Source organism: Bicyclus anynana, chromosome 21 (assembly GCF_947172395.1).
Source record: "Bicyclus anynana chromosome 21, ilBicAnyn1.1, whole genome shotgun sequence".
Taxonomy (NCBI): domain Eukaryota; kingdom Metazoa; phylum Arthropoda; class Insecta; order Lepidoptera; family Nymphalidae; genus Bicyclus; species Bicyclus anynana.
Window position 1 is genome coordinate 1084414 of NC_069103.1, and position 21716 is coordinate 1106129.

General features: G+C 36.6%; 1 protein-coding gene across 4 annotated transcripts in view; it reads right to left on the minus strand.

Annotated features, from left to right (window-relative positions):
• The window catches only part of LOC112044633 (kin of IRRE-like protein 2), a 140274-nt gene that overhangs the window by 15921 nt on the left and 102637 nt on the right, over positions 1 to 21716 (minus strand). For all 4 annotated transcript variants that reach the window (XM_024080530.2, XM_052888068.1, XM_052888067.1 and 1 more), the window contains one exon: positions 4950 to 5086. In XM_024080530.2, the coding sequence (XP_023936298.1) occupies positions 4950 to 5086 (137 nt within the window). The remainder of the gene's footprint in view (positions 1 to 4949; positions 5087 to 21716) is intronic.

Genomic DNA, 21716 nt, shown 5'->3' on the forward strand with positions numbered 1-21716 from the left:
ACATCCAAACATCCATACAAACTTTCGCGTTTATAGTAGGAAGTAGGATTTTTACCTAAAGCATTTTATTAATAACTAAAAAAACATATATGCAAGAATTTATTAGTTATAAGAATTTATATTTAAGTTATTTTCAACCAGTTTTATAAACAAATTGAAATTTCATACGGTATTAATGAAATCTTTATTACCTGTCAGGCCGACACGCCACAACTGAATTACATGCGAAGCGACCTAAGTTTCAATTTGCGTGGAAGGCGTATTAACGCTGGCTGGCGAATAATTACGCCACAAGGCGGACATAAAAACCTAATGTCACTTATGTTCGCGTTATGGCGGTTTGTTGGTTTTATTGCCCTCACGTACCGAAATGTAAGGGTACAAGCAACCAAAACCAATCATATACTATGTTTTTGTAAGGGTTGCCGCAAAACTACTGGCGAAATTATTTGCCTAAGAAACTATTGAAAAATATGATGTATACTAGGACGGAAACCACCACCAAACTCCATGATTAGCTATAGTACAAAATTATACTTTTAGCAAACTACTCCGAAGTGTTTTGAAACAATAAGAAAAACTTATGTTGAACGAAGGAATAACCTTCGTTCAACATAAGTTTTTCTTTGTTTGTCAGGACAATTTAAGCACCATGTTTGTCAGGACAATTTAAGCAAGTCAAAATGTCACCAGGAATGGCAGAGCAGTAATACCTTGGACAATCACAGAGGCTTGTGGCACCGGACGCAGTTTTAAGATGTTTTTATTTTGAGATGATAGTACTTACGTATTAACTTCTGTCGTACATAAATTTACCTAACTAACCGACGCCCTGCATTTCAACCCACGTAGTTCCCGTTCCTGTGGGAATATGGGAATAAAACATGGCCTTTGATACTCACAAATAACGTGACTATTTAATGTTAAAAGAACTTTCGAATTCGGTTCAGTGGATCCGGAGATTACATTACCACAAACTTTACCTCTAGATATATCTAACAGAAAAAATCTTAATGGTCGTAACTTCGTGAGTTAAAAAAGAAAACAAAAGAATAACTGCCCGAAAATGTGTTTTCAATCTCGGAAAACCTCGGGCAAGCGAAAGTTCAAGCGAAAGTTTTCCGACAGCCAAAACGGCCAATTACGTATTCACAGAGGTTAGCGGCGAGGCGTATTAAAGAATTTGTGCTAAAATTGCCATTTCATTTTTATTTTATTTATTTCATAATTAATTTTACAATAGGTCCGTCTTTTATTCTTAAAACAATATTTTGAAGTTGACTTCTTCAACGTTCTATTTTATTGACCATCTTTTACATTTTATTGCTATAATTGTCCGATAACACCAGCATCAAAAAGCAAGTTAGATTTAAAACAAAAATCAGTCAATAGTGTGTCGTGTCATGCGCATTTTAGGGTTCTAAAGTTGCATATCTTAATGCTGAATTAGGATAGTGATTTTTAATTGATTCCATGAATTTCCAGCCTTAATTAGACCTCGTGACGCTACGCCCTGAGCCAATGAGGAGGCATGCAGCAAGATATCCAAGACAATTATGGATTTGCCAATGCATAAGTTTAAGCAATGTATTGATAAACATTTACTTAAACAAGGTTGCTACACAATTAATGAGTTCTAATGATAAAGTCCCTTATAGGCCATTAGATCGGTTTTCACCTTCACACAGGAAGACAGGAAACTATATAAAAAATTGTAATGATGTAAATTGGAAAAAATGGAACCAACTTCAGAGACGTATTTCAGTTATTTTAATTCATACACAAAATTACTAAACCGATTTTCATGTAAATGAAATGGGACTTATCTGGAATTATACTCTTTCATTCAAGAATTTTCAAAATTGGAAACTAAATGACAAAGTTATGACAAACATAAAAAAAAAACATACGCGTCGAATTGAGAATCCCCTCCTTTTTTGAAGTCGGTTAAAAAAGAGCAAATCTTGAGTTTCTTGCGAGCCCCTGTAACCAAGTGGCACGTCGATTCTCTTTCTACGTTCGCAAACGCTTCGAAAACTAGAAAAAGGTATGGGAATGACATTTGCTATTGACAGGTCACGTGATCAAGATCTGTCACTCCCATACATTTTTTTAGTTTTCGAAGCGTTTGCGAACGTAGAAAGAGAATCGACGTGCCACTTGGCTATATGGGTAGCTCTTCTCAGCAGAACAGTGCTTGTAAACAAAGCCTCATCATCATATCAGCCGATGGACGTCCACTGCAGGACATAGGACTTTTGTAGGGATTTCCAAACATCACGATACTGAGACGCCAGCATCTAAGGAATCTCGCTGCGACTCGCTTGATGTCGTCAGTCCACCTTGGGGGGGGGGGGGGGGGATCTCTTCATAGCTCGTTCCATCGACCGCTGTGTGACTCTGAGCTTTCTTATAAGGCCCATAGTTAGTGACAAAACAAAACAAAGCCTACTTGAAATAAATGAATTTTGATTTTGATTTTTTGCTGTTAACATAAAATATAAATACTGTCTGCTTAAACAATATTTCATGTTTATCTTCAAGAAGCAATCAAGAAGCTATAAGCACTTGGTATCATGAAAAGGCTTTTCACGCAAGGTGAAACTTAAGTCAATGGTTGTTCACTTAATTTCCCTGTAGCGTGACGCGATGGACGGGTAATAATGGTTTAATTAGCACTTTAAGAAAATTCAATTTGATATTAAAAAGAATCCTACTAAGATTATGAATGAAAATGGAAATGTACATACTTCGAAAGGAAAATAACGGTAGCCTTATAGACCCACATTTGTTTCGTCTGTTTGTTTGTCTATCTTTATCTTGGAAACATGTGAATGTATCGAATTGGAATTAAACCTCAGGTCTATATTTCCCCTAAAATTGTGAAAAAAATAAATATCTATGATAATGTTAAAAAATTCGAATGTGCGTAATTGACCCGAGCTGGGTACCCTCTCTTTTGAAAGCCGTATTACCAGGTGCGCCAAAAATGTCATCAATGTAGGGTAACTATTAACGTCATCATCATCATCATCATCATATCAGGATGTTCACCGCAGGACATAAGTATTTTGTAGGGACTTCAGAACATCACGGTCCTGAGCCGCCCACATCTAGCGAAACCGTGCGACTCGCTTGATGTCAATCAGTCAGTCAATCCACGTGGTGGAGGGTCGATCAACACTGCGCTTTCCAGTGCGGAGAAGCGATTCCAGCACCTTGATAAATTTGTAAAATGGCGTTAAACATAAAAAACTCCTGGCTGAGTTTGTTGTGGGCTCTTCTCGGACCAAGCCTCGTTTGGAACCCTTGTAACTTTAATTTTAAATTCTCGACCAATTATTATTACCATTATCTAATAATATTATTACCTGACATTTAGAAAGTGCTTGTAAACTAAGACTAATTGAAATACATGAGTTTTGGAATTTTAATTTGAATTATACCAACGTAATGAGTCATAATAAAATACTTTCAGACAGTCTTCCAATGCAAAATTGATAGACAAGCTCTACATTACGAGTAACTTGAGCGAAGCGGATCAGGTTCCATGCAAGCTTATCCTATGTGTAGCAAACTGTCTATGTATTAGTTACTTTGTTTTCTTTTGTGCTGTAGCTAATTTTATCTTCTCATTGAATGAAGCTGTATAATCATAATAATGTTTGAACCTAAACAAACTTAATTACTCTGAGAAAGGCTTCGTTGATATTGCTAATTAATTACACCCATAAATCTCTTATAATAACCGTGATCTTTATTAACTTTCTGATGAGAGCTTCAATGAAAATTTCACGTGTAAAGTATGACTTCATCAGGTGGCAGTCATAAATAACAACCCCCTCTTGAGGGGTTATTACTGTACATCAGTCACGTTTATATCAAATCACTGCTTATATTATTATTCTGAAATATTTATACCATTAGATTAAATATTTAAAGGGTTAAAATCTGGCAAAGGAAAGTATATCCTAAAAAAATCCTGACTTTGTAGATATAGAGGTTAATGTAGTCTCACTACTCCCTAACCAGTTCTTCAATTTTGAGGACTGAGTTGTCTTGTGGAAGGTATAGCGCAAGTTTTCAGATTGCTAAAAATACCTAACCAAAAATGTCGACCAGCATGCTATTCTGTAACGATGGTTTATATAACTCGCAAGTGCCATTTTCGAAATCACCGCTATCTTTCTCATTCTACAGTATCATGTTAAACAGGGAGAGATAGAGGTGAATTCGAAACTCTTGCGAGTTATAAGAATATCGTTACAAAATAGCCTAGCTCTCTCTTCTTCTCAGATCATTGAAAGGGTTGTTGAGCGTAATTTAATCTCAAGTATTTCTAAAAAAAGTATTCATTGAAGCATAAAATTCAAGTACATTCTTATTAATTTTCTGTACATAATATCAATTACACCAAAAATATCAATACACACGTAACTGAATATATATTTATTACTAGCAGAACCTCACGGTTTCGCCTGCGGGCTGCGTATTTCCAGTTTCCGTAGAAATAAGGGATTAAAATATATTTTATAGCTATTGGGATAATGTAGCTTTCAAACAGTGAAAGAATTTTCCAAATCGGTTCAGTAGTATTAGAGCAAACAAACAAATAAACAATCAAATCTTTCCTCTTTTAGTTAGTACTCGTATACTCGTAGATGGACGATTCGCACGTGAAGTTCAGTTTTTCACAAATTCCGCAGGAACTATGTGTTTTTCCGGAATAAAAAGTTCCCTATATGTTAAATAATAATCTCCTCTATTATTCAGTGAAAGTCATAGTAAAATCAGTGTAAAGCCGTTCCAAAGATAAGCCCGGACAAACAGTCAGAGAGACGATAATTTTAAAAAAGCTCGTTTGCGTTTTGTTATTTATAAGCACTTAAAACATAATAAAATGACAGACAGACACTATAATTATTATTGTATTGATTTGTTTTCATTACCTCAGTTCCCCTGTAAAAGGTGAAGTTGTAAGACGGCGGCGAAGCGTCAGCAGAGCACAGTAACTCGGCATCTTCGTCTTCTCTGAGCAGGCGCGGCTCTTTGGGCTCTACCATAGATATCTGGGCGGCTGGCGGATCTGAAGCAAGGAGTTTTATTTATAAGAAATATAATATTATGCGGATGTCCGCAACTTAATGGAAGGCCTATTCTACAACCCCGTGGAATCAGGCTTTTCTAATAGTTATTTCCTTTTTATTAAATGAAAGATAGGTTTGTGCCACAGATAACATTGACAAAAAAAAAACGGAAAGACAAACTGACAGACCGGACAGACCTGACAGACGGAAACACAAACAGATGTAACAACATAAAAGTGAAAATTTTGGAAAAACCCCCGAAGGTCATAAAATTATTAATTACACTCTCGATTAAGTCATCAATATTCTCCCCCACGCCAGTATATTTGCAGACATTCGGTTGTTCTTCCCCACCTTCACGCCTCACAACTTTTAACCGATTTTCATCAAACATATCTAAGAACACTCGCCCGTAGGTCACAAACAAAACACATTTCATACAAAGCACCTAAATTCACCCGTTCGATAGCTATGGTGACACAGACAGACAGACAGACACGTCAAACTAATAACAACCCTCTTTTTGCGTCGGGGAAAAAAAGAATATAATAGCACATGTAAAGCTGCATAGATTCGTGTTTAGCGTTAAAGTGAACATAACATAACATAAAATTATCGATTCCAAGTAAACATGAGAGTAAACCAATATTGAAATATGAGGTACAAACTCGAAACCGTCAAATGTCTAACTTTAGCGAAGACATTGGTTAGGAGTTCATCGGAAAGTTCTACTTGTTAAACCCTCTAATTAATATAATAATTAAATGTCCCGGCTTCGAGACGTGTGAGGTGTTGGCTGAGAGAACTTTTAATAAGATCATTATGTAATTAGAGCTTGAATGTCATTAACATTGGAATAATGATATACGATTTTACGAGTAATTATAGCCAGTTAATTAATTTTTGAACGACTTCGAAATAGGAGTTTATGTACGTTCACATGATCGCAATTTCCTCAAAAACTAAAAATAGATTTTGGTAGGGGAATTCTTATTTCAGTCACGGCTATCAAATAAGCGTCAGCGTTCTGTGATTTTGATACATATTTTAAAGAGATTATTTATTTCAGCAATGAAGGCAATTAGATTTTTTTTGTATTGTGTTATTTGGGGGTTTGGTTTTAACAGGAAAATAAAGCTTTATAAGTAAGTACATATTATTTTTTAATAAAAAATGAGGGAAATTGAACAAAACATTAATATTTGTTTATCGTTTGGCAATTTGACAATTTCACTAGGCCCCCTATGTGCTAACCCTTATAAAAAGGCTCAAAGTCACTTAGCGGGCGATGGAGCGAGCTATGTTTGGAGTTTCTCTGCGTAATCGAATCGAGGAGATCTGCAGAAGAAACAAAGTCACTGGCATAGCTCAGAGAGTCGCGAAGCCGTTGGAATCAAATCTCGCTGGAATGGCGACCCCGGCATTAATTTATTTCACTCATTTCATTTCATTTATCACTAATAAATAACAGATGACTGTAAATATTTCCAATATCGGGTCTTAAACCAATAATTTTTGCTTTACTTAAAATGTAAGTATTTGACAATGTAAGGGACATTGTCATTATTAATATGTTAAAATAAAGCATATTTCGCCGCCGTTTCGTCTTAATGCTTCGTTTTTTATAAACTATATAGATTTTAACGCAGTTTTTATTCATTCATTCATATATTTGTTGAGAATACACACACTATGATTGTATTCACCAAGAGATAGATAAATCAAGAGGAAGGTTTAGGACTTAGGACAAGGCACGATTTAATCCGAAAATGCGTATTAAAGCGGACAAAATCTCGAGCGTATGCTAGTTATGACAATATAGCAACGAACAGATGTCAATGGTTAACAAATGATTTTCTGGAACAGTTTTTATTGGCGTATCTCGCAGCTGAAAACGATAAAAGCCATAAAAAGCTATAAAAGCGGACAGACGGTCGGGTCAATTAGGGACCAGTTTTATTTCGAATTTATCGTATACATTACGGCATGTTTGCGCATACAATACTTAAAAATTAATAGGTAACAATTAAAAATCATGTGCTTCCTTAAAAGCCTAGTCCAGTGGTCCCAGTTTTGAGGCCATATACTATGAAACCATATAAAGGTGGACTGACGACATCAAGCGAGTCGCAGGGATTCGCTGGATGCAAGTGGCTCAGTATCGTCATGTTTGGAAGTCCCTATAAAAGGCCTATGTCCTGCAGTGGACTCCATCGGCTTATATGACGATGATGATGGTGATACTATGAAACTGAGGATATTTAAATGTATTATTTTTTTCAATTTAAAAGTTGTCAAAACTCTTGAAATTGAGTAGAAAAGTTGTTAGTAGCAGATTACACCCATGCACCTTAAAAAGCATGTCATGACTATTTTGATCTACTCAACACCTTACCATAGCGCTGTTTTATAACGGCGTTTAATAATAATTGGACAGTGTGAGTTTTGATCGTCTCTATCTTTCTCTATCTATAGTACTGTGTAAGATATTGTGTAAGACAGACACAAATAGACGATTCGAAAGTTATTTGTTAATTTATAAAAACGTCTACCTACTACTTGAGTTTCGATCTTGATATGTCCAAATGGTCAAAGCATCAGAAACTAATGTGTACACATTTACGTGTGGTACAATTTTTAATTTTTTTTTTACTATTTTCCATATTCATCATCCAACCTAAATTGTCTTACAGGAGTTTCAACATGTTAATACCTACTCTTTAGGTAATGAATTCCGTCAGAAATATACGTTACTCGATCTCACTCCAAGTGTGTTAAGTTGGTGCTTAATTATGTGAGGAATTCGCGAGAATTACAAATGGCCGCGGTCTGGACGAGGGCGAGTATACTGCTGAAATGTATGTGCTGTCGGTACTTTGTTATTAGTGATAGTGCTTGAAACTGTCTTAAATAAGCACTGAAATATACTTAAACATATAATGTCTAGCACAAAAAAGTAACTACTCTATTAGGACACTAAAGGACATTGACCAAGTGACTATGAAGATTAGTATCGGTATCAACTTTATTGTGTCACAATGAAATAAAGCTTAATTAAATGTTTGATTTGAAGACTTTTAAACGTGGACAATAGCGGTATTAAATCGTCAAAATGATATAAATAATAAAATAAAATAAAGTGACATGTTACATGTCATGTAAGTAAAAATTACTATGACAACATTCCAAGAAAAATAATGGCGGTCGTATTAAAGACAAAATAGTATTTTATTTTTATTCATCTTTATTGACGGTGTTTTCGTGATAGCTTATAAATGAAAGTAACATTTATAATTTAAAAAATGAATTATAATCATGAAAAACTTGTGACACAAATTCGATTTACTCAGTTCACCGATACAGCTTTTGCCCATTGTCCTTTCTCTTCACTATTTCTCGCTAATATACAACAAAGTCCTGTGGATATGACATGACATCTGCCTTCTACTTGGAGGGCGTAGGTTCGTTTGTGTTTGTCTACTATTTTCTGCGTTTGAAAAACAAATGATTAATTAATCATACTTTACGTAAACCAAATACATGTTTTGTAATTCAAGACCTCCGATCGGCAAAACATTTTCTCAAGTTTGGTGTTCATTAAACTTTGGTGTAGATTACTAATTAATACCTACATCGAGAAAACAAAACAATACAAACAAAATATTTTGACGAGATAATAAGATACATGGCAAACGAGTTTTGGTCTATAAAGTTTAGGTTTCACATTACAAAACAATGTGCAAACCACAGAATTAATAAAATACATAGAAGTCACTTCTGTAATTTTAAGTTTTAAAAATCCGTACCCAGGGTCGTGTCCTGACCGAATATAGAGTAAACTTTAGTTATTACTTAACTAGTTTAGTGCATAGCAATAGTGCTATAATACTAACTAAAGTTCACTCTAAGTTACCGTTATTAAAGTCTATTTTCTTAAAACACAAACGCATAAGCGTACGTCTTCTTATAGGTCCGCACCCTTGTTCTTTCTAAAGCTAAAGCTTTTTCAATGCTTTGTTACGCAAAATAAAACTTTCAGTCCTTAACACTCATCATCACCAACCTTGTTTGAGTAGGTATCCTCTCAGAATGAGAGGAGTTAAGCCAATAGTCCACCAAGATGACCCAACGAGGATTGGCAGTCTTCACAGACGTGAGAATTAAGAATATTCTCAGATATGTTTACGGTTTCCTCACAATTTTTTCCTTCACCGTTTGAGACACGTGATATTTAATTTCTTACAATGCACACAACTGAAAAGTTGGAGGTGCATGCCCCAGACCGGATCCAAACCGAAGGCAGAGGTCATATCCACTGGGCTATCACGGCTCATAATTATTATAATAATCACCACCAAAGAGTGGTTGTTCGATCCCCGCCCTGTTGGTCTATTGTCGTACCCACACCTAATACAGTATCTCCGACTAGTTAGTAGACTAGTAGAAATGAGAATATTGGCCATATTTGAAAGATATGGCAAATTTTCTTTTAAAAAAATAATAATAGTATTTCCGCCGAATAATAAGTTTTGGTCAGAAGATTAGTTACAGACACATGAGGCTTATAACGTACGCCTCATCAAGTTGAGGCACAGATAATGCACTATAAGAAAAAAAAAATTATGTTGATGATGGACTTAAAATTAACAGAAAACCTTAAACACAAACTCATACTTAAATAGCACAAACTAAATAACTGAAGTAATAACTTCATATTTTTTTCTTTAAGTAAAAATGTAAGAACCTACTACTCGTAGTAGCGATAAAAAGTATAATTTTAACGCTTGTTGTAAATTCATAACCATCAAGTTCCACAGCTCCATTTTCACTTCGCGAAATGAAGACCAAAGTAATGACCATAAACACGATTGCGCGCCGCTAACTAGATGTCACGACTTTTTGTCCAGTAGTTAATTGAAATACTCGACTGTGTACTACATTTATTACATTTGCAATCTTTGTTTATTTCATTAACATTTTCTATCCCTTTTAAATTGGTTTCCAATAAAACAAATGTACGGTTGTAAACTTGCTATCCGCGTTAGTTATAAATATAACCCATTTGGTACTTCAACACACAGAAAAACACTGAACTTTCCTTATTTAAAGCTAGACTTTGAAATAAGGCAGCTATTAGTAATTAAAAATGAACTAAAATAAACAAAGTAACGACTATAACGAAATCTGTCGCTTTAATATTATGTGTTTATGTGTTACAGAAACAATAACATGCTACTTGTGAAACTCTTTAACGAGTTATTGGCCTCTAAAAGAGTTCAGTATTTTAATAAAAAACTAACTTTACTAACCAAATTAAAAAAAAATAATATAATCCTTTCCAAAAAATATTAGCTATATTTTTTGAATATGTCCAATCAGTCAATCGGTTTACTATTTATAGACCCCGACCGATATTCATTTAATTTTCAACTACCTTAATTTCTATAATTTACTTATATAGTATAATACTTTAATTTTTATAATACATATCTAGCAGTAAATTAAATTAAGTAGTCTTAAAACGATCAAATTAAAAAAAACATAAGTTTTTTCATCGACCTTTGCATATACATACCTATACATACCTTTAAAGCGGCTATAAAACAAAACTTTGTCCCTAAACTCCTTTAAAATCACGTATAACGCTCTCTGTTCTTTAAACTTTAAATAATTCAGGACTGAGTCAAAAAGCTTTATTATTACACAAAATAGCAGAGCGTGGTAATGGCGGCCACAGCGCGACTGCACAACCGCTAACTAGATGTCATGACTTTTGTCCAGGAGTTAATAGAAAAATCTCCACTGTGCGCAAAACTTGCTTGTTTAGTAACTGTGATTATTTTGTTCAGCAAAAAAACTACCCAGGTCAGTGAAGTTCTAAAATAGTGCTTTTAAAACTATTACTCAGTTCATAATTTTTAGAGTACACTCCTTATTGCAAATATTTTTTTATTGTTTATGAAAAAACTACTCTTTTGTAATCAATCACCATCATTATAAGCCACTTTAAACTGCTCCCTACAGGGCCTGAAGGCTGATTCACTAGCTTTGACTTATGTTAGTTGACATGTTATATACGAAATTGATATTATATGTAACCCTTCGTGGATATCATACAGCAGGTAGATGACATTTCTCAGTTAATTTGATGTTAATTTTAATAGGTTATTAATAAAGACCAACTTAGTGACTAGGCCAGCAGTAGGCCATTTCATTAACTTTGGCGTATGTTTGTGGACATATAGCTATTGATAGTCATTCTTAAATCACGTGATTTTGTATTCTCTATTTATTTAATGCTAACCGTTCCAATTGAGAGATTATAGGTAAAAAAAATGTCATTCGGCCTACTGACTACCTTTCGTGGATATCATGGTAGATGACTTTGCCCAGTTGACACTGTAAGTTTTGTTAACAACGGCCTCTACGAAAACGCGGTTATTATTGAATTGATGTTTATTGCATTAAGTAGCTGACATACGTCAAAGTTAGTGAATTGAGAAACCCTCAGTTTTCGTCGTCTAATAATATGTAACATTTGCTATGTACTTTAAAACCATAAAGTTGTTTAACAAAATTGCCGTCGACTCAATCTTGTAAAAAATACTGGCGGGAAAATAACGCGGAAGTAACCCGGGGCGGGACATACTCGTATAATGCCCGCCGGATTTGAGTCACGACGCATAAAATCTCGTTACAGTAAAATGCAAAGCTAAGATCGGGCGTGTGTGTGCGTTTAAAAACTGAGTGACTTTGAACACTACGACATTATGTCTCCGCATGTTATGTGGAGACATGTGCAAACTAGTTCCTTGAAGAAGAAGATTTGATGAATGACGTATCATTTTTGAATCTCGTAGATAAGCCTTGCTAAGCACAACTCCGCCGCTGTCGGTCCCAAGTCTGTATGCAAAAGGAGGAGGGTTGATAAGGAGGGACCATCATCATCATCATTATCAACCCATATTCGGCTCACTGCTGAGCTCGAGTCTCCTCTCAGAATGAGAGGGGTTAGGCCAATAGTCCACCACGCTCAATGCGGATTGGCAGACACGCAGAGAATTATGAAAATACTCTGGTTATGCAGGTTTCCTCACGATGTTTTTCCTTCAACGTTTTGAGACACGTGATATTTAATTTCTTAAAATGCACACAACTGAAAAAGTTGGAGGTGCATGCTCCTCACCGGATTCGAACCCAAACCCTCTGGAATCGGAGGCAGAGGTCATATCCACTGGGCTATCACAGCACAGGAGGGACCATACCTACCGTAAAAGGTCAATACCATGGCCACCTAACCCCCATGAAGCGGTAACCAGTTTAGCCCTACAACATCCCATACAACAACTATTTCTGGCATTTTGTGTATAAATCTGATTCTATAGTGTACTGAAAATTATAGGTTCGCAATATTGACTTGATTTACGATTAACTTAAAGTATCAAGACATCAAGATTGGTTGTGATTGAACTTCTCAACGGTTTGCAGTAGCTACCTTGTGATTGGGCTTGGTAAATGTGTATTGATGATAACTTTTCACCCACATGGTGTTGACTGTTATTAAGGGTCTGATGATGAAGACGAAGGACCAAAAAAAACGAGAGACTTTTAATGTAGTTTTTACCAATGTGTATAAAACCTGATTGACTATTTACTGTATAGTCAAAATTTAAATTGCGACTGACGCGTTGCAAATGCGACAAAATTGTCGCTACACACAAAGGCTCTAAGACCAAGTGTGTAAATAAGCAGGACGAGAGCACGTGTGCATGACACGAATTTATGCTGCTCCTTGGTTTAAAAATAAGCAAGTTAAAGAGACAAAAATATAGCTTGAGGTTGCTCATGGAGGAAAGTAATATTAGACTTCAGAAAGTGTCAGAAAACTTAGATTAAACAAAATCGCATCTATAGGCACTAATATTATAAAAAGGTAAAGTTTGTGCTATTGTAGGGGTTTTTTACCATTAGCCACATTATTTTTGAGTGTCACAGATTATATTTTATCTCCGTATTCTCACGCAAACGTCAACTGGGTCCTGGGTGAAACCGCGAGGCTTTGTCTAGTAATAATATAAAAATGGGTTAAGTTCGAAATACGCATTTGCGTATTTGTCTTGATATCTTATTAAATGAATGCGAAAGATCATTCACGACGAAATCTCGAAAACCGCTTGATGTAATCCAACAATGTTGAAATTTGGCAGGGAGGTAGTTTATAATTAGTAGGTGTCCACTAAGAATTTTACTATAGGACCGGATTAAAGGATCTAAATATCAGTAGGTCAAAGTCGCGGGCGTCTGCTAGTATTAAATATATAGGAATTGAAATGTAGCAACTGCCAAATTATATAGTTTACTTTTGTTTATTAACTTGAAGTTAGTGGTGTTAGACCCCGTGCCTCGGAGAGCACGTTAAATCGTCAGTCCCGGTCATTATTATTAACATCTGACAGTGGTCGTTAATGAATTTAACATAATCACCCTAAGCGTTTCAAACCGCATTGGATCGTGGTGGGTCTAAGTTCCATATCCCCTCTTAGGTAGAAGGCCTGGCCCTTTAGTAGGTCGTTAAAATAGGCTGATAATGATATTACAAGTTTTACGTAGGTATACCAATATAAAATCAGTAACCAAGTGTTCCAAGGAAATTACGGCTGCAACGATTTTGCAACGTAAAATAATGTACTTGATATTTCACATTTCCCGGCTGCAATTGGCGCGCTGGTGAATTTTCCATCGCACCGGAGTTCAGCGTTGCGGAGACGCACACGTTATTTACGCATCGGAAAGTAGCTTTATATACGTGAGGCCTGTTATTTTAGGGTCGAAACAGACTTGCAACTTACATCGCGCCGCGACTGTCGTTTTAGTAACTACTGCAAGTTAGTTTTAGTTGCAATATTAAAGGTAGAATTTAACGTAAAATACACAGTTTAAAAATCATATCAATTTAATGTAACATTTATTCTGAAATTCAGACGCATTCTGACAAAAAAACAGCCGGTGTATCGGACCACGAGCAGTGTAGGAGGAAAATTGACAGATTTTCGAAATGTACACTTTTTAAATAGTTATTTCTGAAGTTTATTTTGTTTATCTGCCACGTTTACCCAAAATCTCATCGGCTCCTTTCGTCGTTATCAACCTATATAATAATCTTAATTCTTTGCGTGTGTGAAGTCTGCCAATCCGCATTGGGCCAGCGTGTTGGACTATTGGCCTAACCCCTCTCGTTCTGAGAGGAGACTCGAGCTCAGCAGTGAGCCGAATATGGGTTGATAACGGCTCCTTTACTAAAGGTATTTTATCAGGCTACACCAAGTATTGATACTCGCGCGCCAAGGCGCGTTTGCGACCCTCGTAACTTTAATTTTAAATTTTCAACTTCAGTTATATCTAACCATAATTATACAATAACGTGACTTTTTAAAAATAAAATAAGTCTCATTTTACACCTATAATTTGAGCACCTTCAAATCAAGAATGAATAGGCATCTTTTAGGCAAGCGTGCTTTATCTTAGACGTCATCATTACTTTCCATCAGGCCATTACATTCCATACACCATTGTAGGTGTCAGAAAACAAATGCCGGGAGGGCATCCCAAATCTTTAGTGTGCGAATTAAAAATGATAGTGGTGAAGCGCAAGAATAAACAATTTATAAATGAATTTTGATTTTGATATTTTAAGTTAAGTGTTGCATGTATATTTAAGTTGTTTTAAGTGTCGCACATGTGGTCCAGCCCATAAGTAACCCACAGGGAGCGTCGCAGCGACCTCGGCCTGCCAGCGCACGATAATATTTAAACTTGATGAGATAAACTCTTGCAACATACGAATAAGGAAATATGTAGAAACCGCTTTTGAAATTAAAAAAAAAACTATTACCCCGAGTCCATAATATTGCTAGAATTAGGGCTTTTGTGTCTATATGATTTTAAAAAAAATCTAAAATGCAATGAAAAATGTGCTTATCTAGTCTTTCTCTACATACGAAAATCCTCTTTCTTTAAGAAAACTTCCTCTAAATCGGTCTATCCGTTTAATAACTATGATACCACAGACGTACACAGACAACTTATAAGAAAGAAGACACAACTACAGATAAACTTAAACGTTTGAACCTCGCATACACAGGGGTGAAAATAGCAACAAGCAATTATAAAGAATATTGCTCCGCCAATCATTTTCATAAAAAAAAAAACAAACTTAATTAACGTTGTTGGTCATGATAAAAACCAATCACAAAAATGTTTGTCAAATGTGTGTTTGGCAGAAGCTTGCACTTTAGAGATGCGAAAATGTACTGCCAACCTAAATGGACGCAACAGTAACTTTTCATTGTATATTTTACTAATATTTCCTATTATAATTAATAACCTTGTATTACAACTGTGTTGTTGACATTATTATGTTTCCATATACATATTTCTATATTCGAAGTTTGCAAAGTTTGCGCCCCAACTGTTCTACGCCACCTTGTTTAGGAGTTGTCAACTTGGTGAGATCGTGCAAAGTTTTGATGAATCAATTTTGTCAAATTGTAAAATAGCTAGTCATTTTTTCATCTAAGTAGTTTGAGAAGAAATAAGATTGAAATATAGAAGCTATTCATTATTATTAGAAGTAGAAAAACAAATATAAAATTGAAAATTTATAGTTTAACCTATGATGTTTATACTGTGTTTGTATGGATGTGTTTGATAGCCAGGTGTCAAGTTAATGCACACGGGTTATACTAAAATAACTGCCTCGCTACTTCAGTGGTTACCTACCTAGGCCTGGCCTGAGTTTGAGTCCAGCCAAAAACCCCGCATTGGAGTAGTGTGTTGAGTCTGTGCCCCATATCCTCACCTATAGGGAGGCCTATCCTGGCCTGGTCAGGAAATTTAAAATAGGCTGTTATTGATGGTTAACATATATATAGAACCTCAATTGTATCTCTTTCACATTGCAGACGGCATGTTTTAACTGATTTTTTATTTTCTTTTAAATAATGAAGCTCTTTCATGTATAAATAGTGAAGCTGAGAATGGCAAAAAAAAATTAATAAAGTATTTTTTAAATAATAAATAAACTTACCTCCGAACGAGTGGGAGAAAAAAAAATATAATATTTTATTAAAAACAGTTCCGCCATTTTTGTATGCCACGCAGCAATAAAAGGAGCCAGTCCCCTGGCGCTCTTATATTTCCCTTTATGCTCCTCAAAGATTCAGTTATTAACGACGCGGTGTCCCCGCGATGGCTTTAATGCAAAAAAACCTTCTAAAGAATTTCAATTTTTTTTCAAAAGCCCGCGAATAAAGGCGCAACGACGCTGAATAGTCAACGGCTTAAAAGATTCATTCAGATTTATACGAATTTAGAAAGAATCTTAATGACTTCATTAAGACGGGAGTGGTTATGAAATTATGATTTCCCATTGACCGGACCTCGCGATGGACTGAATAATGATAGAGTGCGACTGTATCTGGAGCAATAAGTGTGTACGAATTGTATAATTATAATTATTTTATACTGCATTATAGGCCAAGAGCTTGCCCTTGACTGCAATCATGCTAATGTTAAGTGACGATTTTTTTTTTATTCTTACAAGTTAGCCCTTGACTACAATCTCACCTGATGGTAAGTGATGATGCAATCTAAGATGGAAGCGGGCTAGCTTGTCAGGAGGAGAATGAAAATCCACACTCCTTTCGGTTTCTACACGGCATCGTACCGGAATGCTAAATCGCTTAGCGTATGTCTTTGCCGGTATGGTGGTAACTAGCCACGGCCGAAGCTTTCAGCCAGACAGACCTGGACCAATTAAGAGAAGCCTCCGTGGCGCAGTGGTATGCGCGGTGGATTTACAAGACGGAGTTCCTGGGTTCGATCCCCGGCTGGGCAGATTGTCTTAATTAGTCTAGGTTTGGATGGTGAAAGGCTTCAGCCGCGGCTAGTTACCACTCAAAGACGAACCGCCAAGCGATTTTGCTTTACGGAACGATGTCATGTAGAAACCAAAAAGGGGGTTTCGTTTCACTTAAAAAAAACAACAAAAAAATTAAATATATTAAATCTTTAACTGAGCCGTGCTGGAAATCAAACCCAGGACTTCTGTTGAGAACCACAGCAATACCAACTGTATCAAAAATCTCAATGATTGTCTACCGCACTTATTTAACTATCTATGGTTAATGGGCTGACTAACTTTCGGGCTTGAGAAAATGAGGTATATGTGACTACGGCAGGCCCACGTTCTACAATGTCATATACAAAAACTTTTTTCAAAGCACATTCACAAACAAGCAAGCCCTCAGATAACGCCGGTAAGTTGGCAGCGTGTAACGAAACGACGCTATCTAACCGCGCTCTCTCTCTCTCTTGATGCATTGTCACCGGTTTTTACAACTTATCTATGCTCATACTTTTGTCTGTTTTAGTCTGTGGTGTTTGAATACCAACACGGAAACGTGCATTCACTAACATTGCTATACAGAATTTTAGAATTTAAACTATCGTGAGTGTTATTCGTTAATTCGGTTTGCTTACAAGAAGACGAGTCTAATGAAGATGACATTAATGAACCGTCGGAGAGTGTAACGGAACCTTCACTCTCCACCACTCAACCCCTCTCCGCGCGCGCAATGCGTGCAGCAGCGCGTCGCGCAGCCGCTTCGCAGTTTGGATCGTGCCGCGATGCAAGAACCAGCTCATGACTAAGGGCCCCGTATGGGTTCGAAACTAGTCGGGCATACTCCGACCTAATATCACGTGAGTTTTAGCCGTGTTTCATAATCAATTAATTGCTATACAGTTTCATTGTTTCATAGGATACAGTAAAAATGTATAAAATAGATTGACAAGTTCGTTGAGGACACTCCAGTGATATGCGGGCGAAGAGGATGGAAGATCTGCGTGGGTGTGAAGTCGTGCGCGCAGTGAGACTAGAAGTAGGGTGCATCAGTTGTAGGTTTATCTGTCATCACTACCCGCCTCCCGGCCCCCGCGGACCATCGGAAGTGTTACGAACGAATTTGTCAAGCTATAGTCCCTCAACGTAAAAATTATTATTACGAGTACATAAGTTTAGAGCCAGACATGATAGCCCAGTGGATATGATCTCTACTTCCGATTCCGGAGGGTGTGGGTTCTAATCCGGTCCGGGGCATGCTCCTCCAACTTTTCAGTTGTGTGCATTTTAAGAAATTTAATATCACGTGTCTCAATCGGTGAAGTAAAACATCGTGAGGAAACCTGCATACCAGAGAATTTTCTTAATTCTCTGCGTGTGTGAAGTCTGCCAATCCGCATTGGGCCAGCGTGGTGGACTAAGGCCTAACCCCTCTCATTCTTAGAGGAGACTCGAGCTCTGCAGTGAGCCAAATATGGGTTGATAACGACAAACGAACTATGCTTGGAGTTTCTCTATGTAATCTGAATTGAGGAAATCCTCAGAAGAGCCAAAGTTATCGACTTAGCTCAACGAGTCGCAAAGCTGAAGTGGCTATGGGCAGGGTATAGTTCGAAGGCTTTGAAGTTGGACTTCCTTCGGTGCTTTTGAGGTGTATGCCACAGTGCCACCTATTGAAACTAAAACTATGTTCGGTTCATTGTTGAACACGAGTCTCCTCAGAGAATGAGAAGGTTTGGGCTAATAGTCCACTACACTGGCCTAATGTGGATTGGAAGACTTAACACAAGTTCTGGTACGCAGGTTTCCTCACGATGTATTTCGTGAGGAAAGCTGCGTACCCTTCTTTTAAAAAAAAAAATAAAAGAAAATTTGCCATATTTTTTGTAATAGATATGACCAATATTCCCATTCCCCTCCAACTAGTCGGGAAAGACTGTGCTAGGAGTGGGTACGACAATAGACCAACGGGGCGGGGATCGAACCACCACCGCTTTTGAGGCTATATAGAGTATAGACCTTCATAATTTGAGACACGTGATATTTAATTTCTTGAAATACACAAAACTGAAGAGTTGGAGGTACATGACCCGGTTCGAATCAAAGCCAAATGTGTTCACTAGTCTATCACGGCTCTAATTTAATTCATCATCATCATCATCATCATTATCAACCCATATTCGGCTCACTCCTGAGCTCGAGTTTCCTTTCAGAACGAGAGGGGTTAGGCCAATAATCCACCACGCTGGCCCAATGCGGATTGGCAGACTTTACACACGCAGAGAATTAAGAAAATTCCCTGGTATGCAGGTTTCCTCACGATGTTTTCCTTCACCGTTTAGACACGTGACATTTAATTTCTTAAATTTATTTTCTCATTACGAGGTTAATTTAATAGCAATGACATAATTCGGAGATTTCTATGTACTCAGTGACAAGTGGCTTTTACATTAAGGTTAACACAAACATGAACACGATGTAATAACGTAAACTGTAAAGCGATTTAAATCATTTTTATTCCTTTAATCTCTTTGAAAACGGTCAGCAGTGCTTATTTACAGTCTGGCGCCCACTAGAGGAAACGTGCGCGGCATAAATACCACTTGGCTTGTGCCTGCGGGATGTAAAGAGCACTATGAATATGCTTTATAACCGTTTGGCACAGTTAGAATGTTTTACGACTGTTTTTTTTATCACCATCTTACAATGTCATTGAAAATAATCCTCGTGTAGGTTGAGTTCATTGTTGGTTGGTATTAATTTTACTAAAATAGAGTCATAAAATCTATATTTGTGGTATAAAATATGAGAAAATAATTATATTGATTTATTCTTATGAATTGACGACCTTCGTGGCGCTGTGGTATGCGCGGTGGATTACATGACGGAGGTCCTCTGTTCGATCCCCGGCTGGGCCGATTGAGGTTTTCTTAATTGGTCCAGGTCTGGCTGGTGGGAGGCTTAGGCCGTGACTAGTTACCACCCTACCGACAAAGACGTACCGCCAAGCGATTTAGCCTGATGTACGATGTCGTGTAGAAACCGAAAGGAGTGTGGATTTTCATCCTCCTCCTAACAAGTTAGCCCGTTTTCATCTTAGACTTCATCATCACTTACCATCAGGTGAGATTGTAGTCAAGGGCTAACTTGTAAAGACTAAAAAAAAATGGGCATTAAAATGTCTTAACCCTCGTGGATAAAGAAAATAGTATAAAAATGTTTCATTCATCTCAAACATTTTTATATTTAGATTAAAAACTCTACGAACATTTCCATGTATTGATGAAACTTGAAGGTTGCTATCGACTAGTGTAACCACGTTCACAATTACTTTAAGGATATTTTCAGAGAAAATTTGAAATATTTTATTTATATACGAGAATTTAGTAAATTACAAAACAAGAAACAAATTTCATGAAAGTTGACTATTGGTACTCGTAGATCAAAATAATTCTGCCGTATATCGAGATACCGTTAATTCTTTTATCGCTATCATAGCGAGCAAACATTTATTATGCGGATCACCTGATGTTAAGTGATTCCCGCCAGTATGTTATGAAATAATTGAGGACGACGTAGTGGGTCCATGGGGAGTTTTTAGATAAGTTTATTCAATCATAAACAATACGATATTAAAGCTAGTTACAAACATCGCAACAAGAAGTTGTTTGAAGAAACAACTTACTTACCTAGTGGGAAAATGATCGATTCCAAGTACAGAACAAAGTTGCAACGATCGATTCAAAGCACAGAACAACTCGCCGAGTTGGTAGATAGTGATAATGATAGTCAATAATTAAAATAATAAAAAATCCTCACTGCCTAACCTGCTCACACCTTGTTCGTATTTTGTATAGCGATTAATAAATACCGTTTTTCTAATTGTAGATTTTTTTTAATATGGCCATGATATACCGTTTGGAAATCCTCTTGATAAGCCCTTGATTTTGATACCCATATCGCAATAATCGAAATATTTTTTTTTCTCGCAGCCGTCGTATTGTTTTTTTTTTTAACTTCACCTCTATAAGAATACTTGGGTTATGAAGAGAAATCTAACGATATCTTAAAGACGTAAATCTATTCAGCGCCTTGGAAGATGTGTAATAAAGAATATTACATACATACATATCATACATACTTACATTCATACAAGATACGCGCGACAAACATAACCCTTCTTGCAGTCGAATAAAAAGAAATCATTACAGTATGACAAAATAAAAAAAAGTGATTTAAAAAACGGTCATCCTACAATCGATGCACTCGTTTGGCAGCGCGCCATATAATATACGCCAACTTAACGAAAACTGTTGTGATGCGAACATGACGTAGGCACTCCACTAGTTGGAGGATCAGCAATAACTTTTGCCGCGGTATTCAACTTTATGAACTATTTCAAGAGCTCGTTTTAATATAATAAAAGGGGGAATCTTAGATTTCGTTTGAGAAAAATAAATTTTGATCTGATATTGAGATAAAAGTTGTATGTGTGTAGTACTTCAGCAAAATGGTGATACTTTGGCTGTCCTTTATGAGAAGGTATTAGGCATGGTTACCCCACTAGGTGGATTGAAGACATCAAGCGGGTTGCCGGGAGCCTGGATGCTGGCGGCTCGAGATCGATATGCTTGGAAGTCCATAAAAGAGGCCTATGGACGTCCAGCAGTGGACGTCCATCGGCTTTTAATGATGATGATGATTAGGCATGGTGTGATATTAAAAGT